We start from the raw sequence: 15,429 nt of genomic DNA, 5'->3' as shown, positions 1-15,429 counted from the left end.
AGTCTATTCGGGATGTAACAAGAGCGTGGACCACCGTGGCCAGATCAGACTTCCCAAGGTACGGGCGCAACTGGTGCACAAGTTTTAGTTGTGCAAAAGCTCTCCCGGCCACTGCTGAGACCTGGGGTTCCAGGCTCAGCTGTGAGTCCAGGATCACTCCCAAGCTGCGAACCTGCGTCTTCAGGGGGAGTGTAACCCCATCCAACACAGGCTGTAACCCTATACCCTGTTCGGCCTTGCGACTGACCAGTAGGACCTCTGTCTTGTCTGGATTCAATTTCAATTTGCTAGCTCTCATCCAGTCCGACACAGCAGCTAGACACCGATTCAAGGTCTGGACAGCCTCCTTGGTGACAGGTGAGAAGGAGTGACAGATCTGGACATCATCTGCGTAGAGATAACATCTCAATCCGAAACTCCGAATGATCTCTCCCAGCGGCTTCATGTAGATGTTAAATAACATTGGGGACAAGATCGAACCCTGTGGGACTCCACACGACAACGGTTGTGGGGCCGAGCAGGTGTCACCCAGTAACACCTTCTGGGACCGTCCCTCAAGAAATGACTGGAGCCACTGCAAGGCAGTACCCCCAAGACCCATGTCTATGAGGCGTCCCAGGAGGATACCGTGATCGACGGTATCGAAGGCTGCTGAGAGGTCCAGCAGAACTAACAGGGACACACTCCCCCTGTCCAGTTCCCTGCGCAGATCATCTACCAAGGCGACCAAGGCTGTTTCCGTTCCATGTCCCGGTCTAAAGCCAGACTGTGCCGGATCAAGATAATCAGTGTCTACCAGGAATCCCTGGAGTTGTGAAGCCACCACACGTTCCATGACTTTGCCCAAGTAGGGGAGATTGGAAACTGGCCGAAAGTTGTCTAATTGAGTGGGGTCCAGTGATGGTTTTTTCAACAGCGGTTTGATAATAGCTTGTTTCAAGCTCGCTGGAATCTTGCCTTCCTGTAAGGAGGCATTAACCACCACCTTCACCCACTCTGCCAAACCCCCTCTGGCTTCTTTTAACAGCCAGGATGGGCAGGGGTCTAGGATGCATGTGGTGGGCCGCACCTCTCCAAGGATCCTGTCCACATCCTCAAGCTGAACCAATTGAAATGAATCCAATACCCCATGCAATGTTACCCCAATACCCCCATGCATATGAGATATATTGAGCATGGTGATCAGATCATGATATGAATAAACATAACAGTTTAAATAATGTATCAGTAAGGCCTTTTCGCAGACCATCACGAGAATTTCGAGGGGAGGGGGGGTGAAGCCCCCGAGGCCCCCCCCCCCCCCCCCCGGCTACATGCCTGCCAAAACCCATATATAATAGTGAACCTTATCTTTTGACTATATTTGGCCTAGAAGCATACTATAATAGTACTGGAGGACCTAAAAGAGAGAGACATACACTTCTGAGAGGAGTATTTTTTGTAGTGTGGAGAAGTAAAATTCCAGATATTGATTTTATAGATAAAGAGATTGTAATGTGAAGTTCATCCATGTCTTTGAAGATGGGAGTAAATCATACAGTCACAACTCTATTTTCAAGAAAGCTATTACTTATCTCTGAATATGGGCCATCACCTATATATTAAATATGAAGCTGCTGGATCACTTAAACTTTCTAAGTGTACTTCAAGATTGGGAGAGTGTGCATTACAAAGTAATGATGAAACAGTAGTATGCCATACAAGGAGGGGGAGAGCAGTGGTTCCTAGCCATTGACAAAACTGGACAGAAATGATGGATCATTCTTCAAATCAGTTAGGGTTCTCAAGAAGGCTCTTTAACCAGAATCTCCTCATGCTTTTTAATATCATCATCACAATGAGTCTTTCCCCCATATAATATGTATTCCTCAAATGCAAAGTCTCTGTAGCATCCTGTTGCATTCATAGAATTCTTTTGTTTGTATTATACAGCTGACCCATTCTCTTGTATTGCCAAGGCACTGAAGTGAACACATTTGACATTTTAGCTGATTACTTCTCCAGAATTAAACAGACAACAGGGCAGCATTCCAGCGTTCCTTTCAGTGCGAAAGCTAATTATATAAATGCTTTGGACAGCAATTTCTTTTTGGATGTTAAAGTGCTTTTATTAGATTGTTCTCCTGTCCTCTTTAAATTTATTATTGGACACTTCGAAATGATGTGGCCTGCTGAATTTTTTTTTCAAAAATCTCCTCCTGGATTAGGCCAAAATAGTATAAAGTACACCTTAGTGTGTTGGGTTATTATATAAAAGATAGAGGAAATGTCCTAACCCTAGTTATTATGAACCCCAAACCCTATTTTGTTGCTGGGTAGCCAGTCTTTGCTCATAATCCAATTTCCACTGTTTGACCAGGTCCTAATCTGTACCTGAATAGGTCAGTGAAATGCTCTTGAACACATGTAACAGACAATTTTGTTCTTTTAACTGTAGTAGGTTATAGTGAGACATAATCTTATAAACATTGAGAGCTGACAAAAATCCTTAGTTATTGCCAATAGTTATTATTATTATTTAAAAAATTGATATTGCAGCTCTTTAATCTATTTATTATGAATTGTTCAGACTAGTCTTAATGACCTTTTTCAGACGTAGGACTCATCATTAATAGTGACAAGAACAATCCTTTCTCCATCTTTTTTTCTAAGCAGTCATTGTATTGACAACCTGGTTACCATATTGCATCTTTCATAACACATTGGATCAAATATTTTTAATGGCATATTGTGGGAGAGGGAAAAGGTCCACTTATATGGTAAAAATGTTCAGAGTAAACAGCAAATGGCTCCCTCCCCCCAGTGTGCGTGTGTGTGTGTGTGTGTGTGAGAGAGAGAGAGAGAGTGGGCGGGGGGGGGGGGAGATAAAAAACATATCTGTATATATTTGATTCTTCTCTTATTGAAAGACAAAGGGTGCATTTTTGCTGGGAAATTTTTCAGATAGACTTTAGGTATGATAAGTCGTGGAGGTCAGCATGACTGTAGCTACATAAGTAGAGGCAATGTGGGAGAATGTTCTGTCCAAATAATAATTCTTCCCCCATGAAATTTTCCTACAGTCTCCAAAATTTTAGCATTTCAAAGAGTGAGACATTGAAAAATTCTTGCAATCCAGAATTCATACCTTTACTATGTTTGCATTCTCTCTTCACAGGCCTGAACTGTATTTCTAAATGCTGAATGGAATTTTTAAGCTATGGAAGTGCTAGAAATCTGTAGACTAAAGGAATATGTATTGGGGAACAGAATTCTTATTTGAGAGACATTGTACCTTTATTGTACCCTCCCCCTATCTACTAGAGGTGTGTGTGGCACTAGTTTCTCCCGTTTCATTTGTTGTTTTGATCCTTTTGTTTTGGGCTGGAGCACGAAACAGGAACACCTCCCCCCAAATGAAAATTAGCTTGTAACAAAAGAAAGTGGGAGTGGGTTCTGTTCTCTTGCCTGCTTTTTGTGACCACAGTCTAATCTTTTTTATTAATTCCCCAGCAAATAAAAAGTAAACTCTTATTTACTGTCCTCTTCCAAGAGATCATCACTCTTTCTTATCTGGAAGCGGGAAGCCTCCTTAAAATGCCTTGGAGAGTGTGTGGCTCCTTATGAGGAACCTGGGGAAAACTATACCAGCCGATTGTCACTAATTATAAGGAACTTAGCAGGGAATTTTAAAATAGTGAATTCCACAAGCTGCCAAACAAATTATATCGGTGCAGGGGGATTTTCAAAACAGGAAAGAGGCAATTTGATATATATTTGAATTAAGCCTGAACTGGGGAGTTTTGGAACTGTTTTTTCAATTGTTTTCGCTCCCACCTTTTTGTTTGGTTATCAGGCTGAGTTGTATGTGGAGAGTATACTTAGTAACACCCTTTTGTGTGTATGATAGTGTTTGTTTTCTTTAGAGGGTTTAAATCACAGAATCCATGAATACAGGATATGTTATTTCTGTAGTATTTACTTTCTGCAGTGACATTATACAACCAGTTTTGCCTATCACAATAAGACACAATGATATCAACAGTGTGAGAATTGCCATTGATTTATTGGCATAGTGTTCAACTGTGCACATTTAAAGTTAGGCTCCCAATCCCTTTACCAGCTCATCCCAATTTCTTTCTCTTTTTCATTGCTAAAGTAGCAAAAATTAAGAACGTTTACTTTTGGAATCAAGTCCTGAAACTTTTGTAAATTCTTAGTTTCCTGGCATGAAAATCACTGTTCCATATCGTCATTCGCAATGGCATGGAAATGCAAGGCCATTTTTCTTAATTATGATTTTCCCCAATGCCTCTACCTGCAAGTTAGAACACTTTGCAGTATCCCCTGGGTATCCAGGATAATCCCATTTGTGTAAAGATTAATTTCCTTCTTGGCAGCCTTTGCTCCCTTTTGCCTATCCAACCACGATTTTTTTAAAAGTTACTGATCCATTTGGCTCCATCATCCTACTTTGATGTTTCTCCTCATTTCCTTTCTTCTCATTGCTACTGCCAACCCCAATATGCAACAAGGAGATACATCCCAGTTGGTGATATTGGTGGTGAGCAGATAGATTATGGCAGTTATCTGAAGGGTGTTGCAAGGCTATCCAAACAGCCTATCTATTACTAAAAACAACCCCTTATTCTATTTTTTCTGATTCCTACTTGCCTTACAAACACCACATGCAGAATGCACATTAAGCAGCCATACATGTCCCATTTGTGAACTCACCTCAATATGTATTTGCTTTTGAAAAATTCCTCTAATTTGCTCTATTGGGAGCATCAAGGCAGTGGTCACTTACCTTTTCTTCTTGTTGTCATGCATTTGAATATATATATTTCCACCTAAGGTGTTATTAGACATCCTGTTATGTGGAGATGTGCTAATACTGATATACTTGTATACAGATCTGCAAGTATCTGCATACACATTCATATTTTCAATATTGAAGCTGCATTGAAAATTAAAAATACCGGAATGGTCACCTGAATTTCTAGCCCTTATTCATCCCACACTAATCAGTTTGGGAGACCTTTAATGACTGCTGCAACCCCAGTGTCAAGCTCACTGTTGTGGACACATGACAGAAAAACCTGAAACTCATGCTGATCTTTGAGCAGAATGCAGATAAAATGCAATTCTTCGAAAAGTTTCCATAATTAAGGACAATGTGAAGGCATGGAAGACTCTTAGCACATAGTAAACAAAATTATTGTTTTGTTAGTGACTTAATGTTGAGTTTATTTTAGGTCCACACTTGTGACACTACTTTAATCCCAAGGTGACCAAACTGGGTGCTTTCATTATAATAACCTCTGATGCACACATCTGATGACAAATAAATCAGCCTGTGAAGACATAGTATTTTGGTACATGCAAATAGCTGGCTTTGACCTTCATTGTCATGGCTAGAGAAATGGATTTTGATGTGAGTAGGTGAATTCTGAATTTTCCCCTGAAATATCTAAGCAGCGGACACATGATTTACTTTTAATTTTCACTGAACTTTGTATGTTGAATGTTATTTGCATTCCACAAAATAATTATTCCCGTGTTATAGTTATCCTTGGTGTGATCATAAATGTCACTAAGATAATATTACCTACTTTTTTTTTTGCAGGCCTGATAACATTTCTCATAAAACTGATTGACAGCAAAAATCAAATGCTTTTATTTATGTCTAGCTAGGGATATTTCATTAAGATAACTTGGCATTGTATACTAATAAATAACCGAAATGAGAGCAACAAAAGCTTTATACAAACAATTTAAAGAATGAATGGCAGAACATTAAATATTGACAAAGCGTGAAGACATTTGGAAAACAGGCGCTGAACAGTGTATGATAAATGCTTTAATGCATACTGAAACTTTATGGTAAAAGATGGCTCCCTGGGGCAGGGATATAAATTTTTGATTATTTCATTCTTTCATACAGGAATAACTAATTTCAAAAGTTATATGAAATATCAAAAAAATGTGGATATTTTCATTTTTTTAAACACCTGGGAACTTTTTGTGATTTTTTTTGTTCTTGTGAAAAAACCTCCAGCATTCTACACAGAAGATCTTAATTAAATATTCCTATCTGTACAAGATTTTCTATGGAAAACAGTGGAAGATATACAAAATGCATTGTTCTACACATAAAAGATATGTTTTATACAAGACTGCAAGCTTTTGTAGAAAATAATTTGCAGAAAAAGACAAAAATTATGAAAATTTGGCAGCAAGTGGGAGTTTTTCAGTGTGTCATGATATCAGTTTTTCTCATGGTAGAGAAAATTTGCTAGTATTCTATAACTTTGTAATTGATTGAATAATGAGCAACCAACCTACCTACCTATCTCAGAGGAAAGCCATTTGTTTTTAAACCCCCAATTATTTAATGCTGGAGAGGAATGCTAACCCCTTGAGTATTATAAGATATGGCTGGTTAGAATAGTTCAGTATGTGTTTTCCAAGTACTTCTCCAGGTTTTGATTCTCCGGGACAGAAATCAAGAACATTGCATATATCAAATTCATATATCATATTTTTGATACACCATCCTTTTAGCTTCCTAGTTGAATTGTTAGCTTTAGCCCTCCCCCTGCTCTTTTTCTGCTTCTGTGGATGTAGATCATGAGAAGCAAAAGGCGGGGGTTTGATCTGGTTAGAAATCAACATATTTGGTCTTCATTTTAATGAGTTTGTCCATTGTCAGTATGTTAGACTTTTTACACTTAAGTGTTTGATTCTTGTTAGTTTCTGGAGAATTGCAATTTTATACTGTTCTGTACTCTACAATGTACAGAACAATATAAAATTGCAAATATATCAAAAATAAATACAAAGAAAATTTGAAAACATATTAATATTTTTCATGTTCATAGAATATGTTGAAATTTGTTTTTTCCTTGACAAAAGATGCTCTTAATAATTTTTCCTCCTTTTCCTCCTAGGTTGATGGAATATTGTGCTTAACTGATATCCTTACAGATAGTACCCACTCTCAGGCCACTCATGCTGAAGCAGCAGCAGTAATAGCTCAGATCACATCTCCTCACCTCACCTTCACTCAACATCTTGGCAGTTTCCTTGAGAACATGGAGGAGATTGTCACAGCACTTCTCAGTATGTATATTGAAATGGTTCACGTAAATGCCACTAAACAAAAAGGAAAAAGTAACATTCTTTTGGCAGCCCATTTTTCAGCATTTATTGTCATAATTTCAATCCTAAACTAGAGTGCTAGGGCTCAAATGTAATTTGTTTATCTAATGGTCTGCAATATTGAGTTCTGCATTCTTATTAATGTTCACGCCTTTGGTTGAATGTAATATGTTCTGCTTTATGGTTAGAATATAAACCAGACATGGAAAAACGTTGGCCCTCCAGGTGTTTGGGACTTCAATTCCCAGAAATCTGTCAGTTTACCAGCCGTTAGGAATTGTGGGAGTTGAAGTACAAAACACCCAGAGGGCAGAGGTTTGCCCATGCCTGATGTAAACTGAAGAACTCTCCCTCCCCCTCTTTTTTTTGGGGGGGGGTCCCTTCCAAAATCAAGCTTTTCTTTCCTTCTTTTTCTTTTCTTGCTGGTCTGCACAGAATAAAGAAAAAGGATAGAGAGGTAAAATTGAATTTATCAGTCCCTTTAAGACTAACTCATTTCTATGTTAGCATATGAGCATTTCTACATCTCAGTCCACTTCTTCAGAAGAAAAGACTTGGTGAAGTGTATTGATACAAAAGTACATGCTAAATTAAAATCAGGTAGTTCTAAAGAGGCTGTAGATTCCTTCTCTTCTCATTTTCCCCTTTCATGCATATAAGTTATAGCTTTCCTTCTTCAGCATCTTTTTCCCCAGTAGACAAATGAGTGCAGTGGAAATTTTCAAGAGTTAGGAGGACGTTATTCAAAATTCATAATTTAAGAGTTTCCATGTGATCAGATTGGCCAGATTAATTCAGATTCTAGGCAATCCACTTGATATCTGTTAAGATTGGCTGGATCTGCACTGCCCTATGAACCAGTTTCAGAATGTGGGTTAACAACATTGAACTGCATTATATCCATATACTAGATAGCAGTCTTGCTCTATAATCCAAATCAATGCAGTTAATCCGCATTCTGAGCTGGATTAAAGGATAGTGTAGATCCAGCCTCTATTAGCTGTCTGGGATTCAAAGATTTCAGTTTATAAAAAGTAAATCTCTAGCCCAACTGGAAGCAGAGAAAAATTGCAGAAAAGGCCCCTCTAGTCTTGCTTTTTCTGTTCCAGCACCCTGGGTAAAAATTGTCAAAAGTTGCCATTTGGACAATCCAAATGGATAGACTCAATTGAGGAGGCCATGGCCCTAAATCTGCAACACCTGAGCAAGACTGCTATAAAATATATGTCTGCTCAAAAGCAAATCTCAATGAAATTCAGTTTGGTTTATTTCCAGTTAAAGGATTGCAGTTGGAATCATTATTTTATCCCTGGATTATATGGATTGTTTTATTGTGGCATAAGTTAAAATAAAAAAAAGTTCTAGGACGTTATGTATTCCTCATATTGACACTGGACATGATTGTCTAAGGACCTCTTCACACACACCCTGTCCTCCATCTTCTTCCATCATATGGTGGGGTCAAGACAAGGCGCTTTAGTGCCCTGCCCCCATCATATGGGAGAAAGGGCATCAACATGCATTGGCCTGCTACCCTTTCCCCCATCATATGGAGAACTGGAAAGGGTGGGAAGCTCCTTTGGATCTACCTGAAAGATTCTTTCCTCTCTGTCATGGAGGAGGAGGAGTCTTGCAATGCTTCCCCTCTGCTTTGGGAGGAATGTGGGTGGGGCCAAGCTAGCATCGTATGGTGACGCTCGCCAGGCCATGTTAACAAATGGAGGAACGGAGCAAAAAATCCCAATGTGAAGAAGTTCTAAGAAAAAACAGAAAAAAACCTTTAAGCATCCTTGGAATCATGGTGTTTCTTGTGTTGAAACTGAGCAGTGCCACTGAATGCTTCTCCAAATGGAAAAAGAAAGGTGAAATTTTCAATGACTCTCCCTTTCTATTGCTGCCTGGTAAATATGTTCCAAGGCATTGGGGAACCCTCCAGAATAGCATGGAAGGAGGTGCAGAAAACAAAAATATCAATCTTTTACAGTAGTACATTTATGTGCTGGATCAAAAGCTGTTCAACACCATTGGAATTTGACCCACGTTTCCATTTTCCTTTGTATTTCAAAACAGGAATGCACCTTGCTAGCAATCAGTCAATGATAAAACACATCAGCTATGGCCAAGCTGAATTATCATTTGCTCCAGGAAGTGTTATGATTGAGAAAGATGCATGATTTGTAAATGTTTGGGGGAAAGATTTAAGAATTTCTCCACTGTTATTATCAAAAGGCCAACTCACTCAAACAGATCTAGCCAGGCCTAAGTATCTATTGAAAATATAAAACTGCATCTTTGGTCACACTAAGGACCTTATCACATTTATGAGGAGCAACAGGGGGGTTTGTCAGCCTATGTGGCAAATCTGCAGAGCCCCGTGCCTGCAGACATTTTAAGAGGACTTCAGTGCATACACACACACTGTGTGCATGCATGTTAATGTCTCTGTGTGTCATATTTTTTTATTCCTAAGACATAGCAGTAGCAAGATAAATTGGGGAATTATACTCTCAAATACTAATTAGTTCTACTCAAGTGCTCATAGGAATACAGCAAGGTTTATTTAGGAATACAGCAAGATCTCGAGCAATACTCCAGACCAGCCCCACTCTTTAAGCAGAGTATGGACAGCAGACCAACCACAAAGGAAACTGGTCTGCTGTTCACACAGGTTGGTATAGGGAAGTATAGGGAAGAGAGGATGGATTAAGATCATGTTGCCCTTTTCACCACATTAGATGGCCAGAGAGTGTTGGAGAGCTCCTGGCCATCTCTGGATAACCTTGTCAACATCAGCACATTTGTTGATGTTGACAAGGGTACCTGAAGATGCTCAGGGTAAAGGCCAAGAGAATTCCAGAGCTCTCTATCTGTCTGCTGCAGTGACTGGGGTGAGGGGATGTTTAGGGGTGACAGCCCAGCTGGGCCGAATCAGTTTTGATGTATCTGAAATGGCTGGATTCTGCCCCGCTGCTGCAACAGGTCAGGGGCAGAGTGTCCAAACAGCTCTGCAGCCTCTTGAGTCAGTACTTTGCATTTCTGTTCTGTGTTAGCCTTGGATATTTGCAGAGGTGTAGATAAGTCCCATGTTTCCAAACAAATAATATACGGGGAAAATACAGTGAAATGATGATTAGGGCAGGAGGGAAGCTGGACTACACGATGACAGTTATTAGCTTACTGTGTGAGGCAATTTCACCATGCTTCTTCAGTTTCACCCCAGTGCGTCTCAGTACAGTACTTTACATCTGACCTGTATTTCTGCTCTATTTTTATAAACTTCAGAGTATCTGTACTTGGGCTCTGAAGTTAGAAGTTTTAGTACAGTGCTTCCAAAACTCAGTGAGGAAGACTTCCTTTTGTCCTTTGCCCTTTACCTTACATTTTTCTGTGCTTTGTTTATCAGAAACAGAGACAAAGATTCTTAATGTACCAGCAGCAGACATACATAATGGATACTCAAAATATGCAAACAGCATCATAAATGAGCAACATATTTAGTGAACAGTCTCTATATGCCTTAAAATGTTTTCCAGTTTTTGGAAAAAAGAAAATTGAAAATTAACCATTGCCTAGGTTATTTACTCTGAAGGTGTTACCATGTCTCCAATTTAATGCACTTGTGTCTAAACTTGTAAAATTATAGCTGTTTGGATTTGAAAGTAAATGAGAACCCTAAAGATTCAGATTCTGGAATTTCAGTTTATATTCAGGCTCCACAGTGGGCTGGATTGTGTCTGATGTGCTACAAATCAATCTGAGGACAATTGGAATCTGAATTGAATTGGAGGACTACAGAACCATTGCACAACCACTGTTTTAAGTAAAATCCAGCTTACTAGCCATGTTGCTTTTAAGAGGAGGTAGTAAGAAATGGTATAATAAAATACTACTACTACTACTACTACTACTTTATTTCTAGACTTCCCTCTTTCCTCATGGGGACTCAAGGTGATTTATGTGCATATAAAATAGGTAAACACTCAATGCCATGTTTTCCAGCTTTTGGGAAAAAAGAAAATTGCAAGATAACTAGCCCACACAACAATCAAAAGTCACATAACAATCAAAAATAAAAATAAACATTAAGAAACCTATTACCAAAAAGAATTAAAGTTGCCATCTAACCACCTCACCAGATAGGGTGATTTTAGCATCCTAGGATGCTTCCACCCCATCTGAAGGTCTGATGGGCTTGCTGACCATCAGGCCATGCAAAGGAGCCTCCTGTAGAAGCCTCATCTACAACCGGGGTGAAAGTGTCTCCACACGCTTCCCTGGCAACATGTTGTGATGGCTCTAATGCACCCAGCACAGAGCATCCTTGCAATGGCAATGTTTTCCACGTATTATGGGGAAAGTGTCACAGAGAGGGAGCTGCACATGGACTGACAGAATTGCCCTGCTGCTCCCTCTTTCCTCCCCAGAAGCCTGGCAAAGCAGAGCACTTTGCCTTTGCTTTAATGGAATATACCTAATTGAAAATGCCATGTATAATAACAAGCACATAACTCCTGAAGGACTCCATTAGTTTCCATATACTATGAGAATTTAGCTAAATTCTTGTATAATGTTCACTCTGTGTTTACCATTGAAAACAGTGATTGGATTGGTGCTGAAGGCTCTATTCTGACATACAGTAGAGGTAAATCCCATGGAAATCCATGCTTTAAGCAGCTATTCTAAGGATTAGAATATTGTTGCACAAACTTTTCTCAGTAATACCTAATTTAATTCTCAACTACAGAAACAAACTGAGAAGTTGGGAGAGCCTGTACATATACAGGTGGCCGTCCATATTCTTTCCGCTTTACATAAGAATTTTAAACAAAACATGTAGTCATGGCCTCTTGATTTAAAAATCCATTACACTTGGCCTTCCATATGCATGGACTGTCTACATGTACTCATTAATCCATGGTTTAAAAATATTTTTAAAAATCTAAAAATCCAACCTCGATTTTGGTATTTTATATAAAGGGTGCCATTTTATTATGCCACTGTATATACCAGGACTTGAATAGCCACACATTATGGTCTCCATAGGGATCCTGGACCCAAATACTACTGGATATCAAAGGCCCACTGTATATCGTACAGCTTCCATATCCGTAGGACTGGTATCTTGAGTTATTTATTTATTTATTTATTCAATTTCTGAAAAAAAAAACCTGTTCTTTCTGTACATTTACTTAATCATCCAGTGTGACTCTATGATATCCCCAGACCAAAAGCAATTCATTTCAAGTGTTTGCTATTATCCATGGCTTCATATATCCATGTGAAGTTCAAGAACATGTACCCCCAGTTACAGGGTTTGTACTGTATATGGCTAAGTTAACAATCTGAAACACTTATGGGAAAACTTTTATTGTAATGAAGGATGGTGGCAGAGTTCAGTTTCTGCACTTCCTCTCCCTCCCCCCGCCTTTAGTGAGGATACCATCTGTTTTAGACTAAACCTACAGGTAGAAAATTATCTAATTTTCAAAGAGATAATTTCTCTGGAAGATATTGCATTAAAATTATTTAAATAAATTAAATAAAAAATAACTCTAGTTTGCAGTTTCATAATCCAGCAGCTTTAAGATTGTAATGCAATTCTTTTCTGCCTATCTAGAACTGTGCCAAGAGGCCACATCTGGAGAAGTTTTTCTACTAGCTTCGGCTGCTCTTGCCAATATTACATTTTTTGATGCAATGGCCTGTGAGATGTTGCTTCAGCTGGATGCAGTAAAAATTCTTATAGCAGCTTGCTGCGACAAACAGAAAGTAGATAGTCCCTATTCTCGGGACCAGGTAAAGGAATATACATTTATATATACATTGTTGTATAGGAACCAATGTGGTAGTTAATAGTTCGGGAGCATGCTCCAACATACTTGTGTGTCTCAACTGTTTACTTTTATTTGTGGATGAGCCATAACAAATCTATGTCTAAATGATGGAAATTCATACCTCTCCCTGTTTTCCTTCTACAGAGACAAATAATCAAGTAATGTACATGTATGTATAGAACAGTCCTAATTTCCAGCACCTTCCTCTAACAGATTTATAAATATTGTCAACTTATTTTCTCTCTGTATATTCTGCAAAGCAGACAGAAATGTAGAAGAAGAAATTCATGTAGAAATATAAGCAACACAATGGATGTTTCCTGAAGCAATGTCAAGTATTGGCTACTGGAAGGCTTGGGATATAGTGGGTGAGAAAAATATGCTGATTTAGGACAGGATTGATCTTCTAACGGGTCACTGGGACATGACTAAATGATGACACTTGTGTTACATCATTACTTTATACCTGTCAAGTGCATCTTTTGAAAGCTCTTCATCAGCTATTTTGGCTTAGTCACCTATCTGTGACATGATTACTGCATTGCTTGATAGACATGGTAAAAAACAATTGAATGTAATGGGTTGGACTTGCTATCAGAACGATAACTTTATGCCTGCCATAAAGTTATTATATGTAAAATAGACCACCATCTAGATTGGAGCAAAAACTCAAAACCGACCTACCAATACTACTTTTTGTTGGTGTGCTGCAAACATATTTTTCATTAGTGAATTCTAGGAGTCCCATGAAAGAAACATCCACTCCCACTTCTACTTTCCCTTTAATACAGTGAATGAATGCGGTTGCCTCGTGGGAGTAACATACATTTGAATGGTTGTCAACAGTTCTATAGAGTTTTGAAGAATGGATAGATTATTTCAACTTGCATGAATAGCTATGGGAGTCTAATAAATGAATATAGAACAAAAGATATCAGCATGAATTGAAATTAAAGAACAAACCAATATTCCTCCTGCTTAATATATCTGCAAACTAGACTGCCTATTATATGTTTATATCTGCAAATTGGGCTGACAGTGATTGTATCTGCTTAACTATTTTGTAGTGGAAATAGATCTCACACAAAACTTGATTGGGAGATATCGTTTCTAAGTATTTGGCAGAAATGTATTGAAAAATAATGGGTGATCATGACAATCAAGGGCAGATATGAGCAACTATGTGGAGTTCAGTGGCCAATTTCTTCCCAGCCCAGCTGTAGAGCAAACCCAAATAACTCCATTGTCCTCTCTGGTCTATCTCAAAATGGCAACAGAAAGTGATGGCACAGCATTTCCTGTTCCCAGGCATGTAGCCGCGGGGCGGGGGGGGGGGGGGCTCGGGGGGGGGGGCTCGGGGGGCTTCAGCCCCCCCCCCCGAAATTCTCATGGTGGTTCACGAAAAGGCCTTACTGGTGCATTACTTAAACTGTTATGTTTATTCATATCATGATCTGATCACCATACTCAATATATCCCATATGCATGGGGGTATTGGGGTAATGATACAAAAGGTTTGCTAGGCTAGATCCTCTTTCACTCAGACTCAGCCCCCCCAAAAAACTCAGCCCCCCCTGAAACCCTCCCTGAAAAATATCAGCCCCCCCCCCCCGAAACGAAATCCTGGCTACGGGCCTGCCTGTTCCCCTCTTTGATTGAGGTTGCAGAAGAAAATTAAGGCATGGGGGGGGGGGTGAGGTAGTAGGGAGTTCTGAGGTCTGTATATGTATGTGCGTGTAGTATTTTTTTTGCATGTTTTTATGCATCCAGGGGACTTTTTGTATGATTTGGGGGGGGGGGGGATGGACACACACAACAATTGTCCTGAAATTGCATCAAAATTTATGAAATGATCAGGAGGATTGACCAGGATTTTTTGGCAACTGGTAGGGGATTTCAAGAAACAGAAAACCGGGGTCCAGAGGTGGCATATGACCACAGTTTGCACAATGCCCAGGTGTCATCTAGACTCCAGAGCAGTCATTTCTATTTGCTCACCATGCTGTTGGACTCTTGTTTAGAGAACAAGTATTGTTTAGAGAACACATATTCTCAAGATGGCTGTTTTATTTTTGTGTTATATCGATCTTTGCCTTTTTCTTTGCTGTTAATGCTGAAATTGTACAGTTGCACTAAAAACAGAAATAATAATAATAATAATAATAATAATAATAATAATAATAATAAATAGAGGAATCACAATAGTGCAGAAAGGTGAGACTACAAAGGTGTATAGTCCCACCAATCATAGGCCCATGGATTGGTGAGGGAACACAATTACATTTCTGAAGACAAATGCAATATTGAAAGTGATCAACAGGACCACAATTTGTGAGGGTATGATCCATTAGCTAAGCTTATTGGACTGTAGTGGAACAGCAGGGTGGTGTGATCAAGTTCTAAATATTTAAAGGGTCCAGAGCAACAATTCTCAACGTTTCTCAATTCCTTA

The 15,429-nt window shown here is 39.2% G+C and overlaps 1 protein-coding gene across 1 annotated transcript in view; it reads left to right on the top strand.

The window, feature by feature from the left end:
- Positions 1-15,429, top strand: part of INSC (INSC spindle orientation adaptor protein) — a 123,811-nt gene that overhangs the window by 83,193 nt on the left and 25,189 nt on the right. The window contains exons 7-8 of the mRNA XM_060767571.2: positions 6,933-7,104; positions 12,761-12,939. Coding sequence (XP_060623554.2) covers positions 6,933-7,104; positions 12,761-12,939 — 351 coding nt within the window. The remainder of the gene's footprint in view (positions 1-6,932; positions 7,105-12,760; positions 12,940-15,429) is intronic.

Source organism: Anolis sagrei, chromosome 1 (genome assembly GCF_037176765.1).
Source record: "Anolis sagrei isolate rAnoSag1 chromosome 1, rAnoSag1.mat, whole genome shotgun sequence".
Classification (NCBI taxonomy): Eukaryota; Metazoa; Chordata; class Lepidosauria; order Squamata; family Dactyloidae; genus Anolis; species Anolis sagrei.
The sequence above is the reverse complement of the archived record's forward strand: the minus strand, read 5'-3'. Positions and strand labels throughout refer to the sequence as shown.